The sequence below is a fragment of the Silene latifolia genome, chromosome 8 (genome assembly GCF_048544455.1).
Source record: "Silene latifolia isolate original U9 population chromosome 8, ASM4854445v1, whole genome shotgun sequence".
NCBI classification, from domain to species: Eukaryota; Viridiplantae; Streptophyta; class Magnoliopsida; order Caryophyllales; family Caryophyllaceae; genus Silene; species Silene latifolia.
Genome location: NC_133533.1, coordinates 85,371,408 through 85,373,182, shown reverse-complemented (window position 1 = coordinate 85,373,182; position 1,775 = coordinate 85,371,408). Strand labels below are relative to the sequence as shown.

General features: G+C 39.1%; 1 protein-coding gene across 1 annotated transcript; it reads right to left on the bottom strand.

Annotated features, from left to right (window-relative positions):
* Positions 1-1,065: 1,065 nt before the first annotated feature.
* On the bottom strand, positions 1,066-1,437 carry LOC141595448 (uncharacterized). Its single transcript, XM_074415416.1, has one exon. The coding sequence runs from the start codon at positions 1,435-1,437 to the stop codon at positions 1,066-1,068; it is 372 nt and encodes a 123-aa protein (XP_074271517.1).
* Between the last annotated feature and the right edge of the window lie 338 nt (positions 1,438-1,775).

The following is a 1,775-nucleotide window of genomic DNA, read 5'->3' as shown; positions in this document are numbered from 1 at the left end:
ATAATAGTGGTGATGTATGTAGTGATTGTGTCAAAAAGTGAGCTTGGGAATAATAGGGAACAAGGGTAGCTTGAATGGGTTTGGTGGAATTGTCGAGCATGATACTTTTTCTTCTCAAGCAAAAACTTATCAAAAGATTTTAACAAATCACTTGCACTATTTATCACACACCTTGTGTGCACTACTCAAATAGTTGAGTTTTACACACAAGTACAAACACTAGTAGGAAAAGAGACTAATAAAAGCATTAAAGAAGGAGTACGGCTTGCCTCCCGTAAAGCGCTATTGGTTTCCGTCATTTGCTCGACAGCTTTTCAAGCTTCATCTTCTATCAATGGTCAAGAGCGGAGCAACTCAATGCTTTTAGTAACCTATCAAACATGTTAGCCCACAAACAAGAGAAATGACAATAGTAGAAAGTTAAGACATACCAAGTATGCACAATGAAAACATATGCATAAGAGAAGTTGTTCATTGAGCTTTCATGTTAGAAAAACAAACTAATGTCGCGATAAGACTTATTAAAAGAAGGGTTAGACTTGGTATAAACCAAGTAAGTTTGAAAGGACACAAGAGATTCTTTAGGAACTAGAATGGGTGGCTCTTTCATGTAAACTAGGGGAGGTTCCTCTTTGTGTGGCAAAAATTCAACAATCATCATGTTCTCTACCCTTTTAACATTCTCTTTAAAATTCATACTCACTAACTTCTTAGCCAAAGAAGGGTCACAACCAACATCCTCAAGAACCACAACATTCTCGTTTTCTTCCAATTCCTCCATGGGTGGATTTGCCTCCAAATCTTGTAAGGTTGTCTCCAAATCACAAGACATAACATACCCCAAATCTTCTCCAACCATTCCATTAGTTAAGGCAACATCCAAAGTGTCACCTCCACACAATTCATAAATGGTTTGAATAATAGGTTCAAATATCTCAAGAAAACATAGAGAAGAAGTCTCGATAGGGTATTTTATTGCCTCGTATATGTTGTGTTAGAACATTTGGCCCTCAAACTCCATGGTAAGACACCCACTAGACACATTTATCTTAGTGTTGGAGGTTTTCATGAAAGGTCTTCCCAACAAGATTGGTGTTGAGCCTTTTCGGGCTCCATGTCAATCACATAAAAGTCGGTGGGAAACATCATGTCACCCACCTTGACCAAAACATCCTCAATGATACCTTTGGGGTAGATGCTGCACCTATCAGCCAATGAAATGACTACATGAGTCGATTTCAATGGCTCCAACTTAAGAGACTCATAAAGGTAATTAGGCAAAACATTAATAGATGCACCCAAATCAAGCATGGCTCTTTGGCATTCAAACTCACCAATCTTGCAAGGGATGGTGAACATGCCCGGATCACCACACTTTTCTGGTAAACGCTTTTGAAACATAGCCGAGACATGTTCACTAGCCCTCACTTTCTTCATGCTCTTTGCCTTGTTGGTCCTCTTTGTAGTGCACAATTCTTTCAAAAAATTTGCATGTTTTGGTACACTACTAAGAAGATCAAGGAGTGGAATGTTTACCTCACACTTTTTGAAGATTTAATATATGCTTGAGGTCTTCTTATCCATCACCCTAGTATCATTGAGAGCATTTGGAAAGGGAGCTTGTGGCTCATACTCCGGAAAAGGAAGTGGCTCAATGTTCTTTGTTTGCTTGGGTGTAGAAACTTCTTGATTTTCCACAACTACTTCAATTTCCTCTTCAATCACATCCTCCACCTCGTGAACAACCGGAGGAGGCTTTGACTTCTTAGGAACCT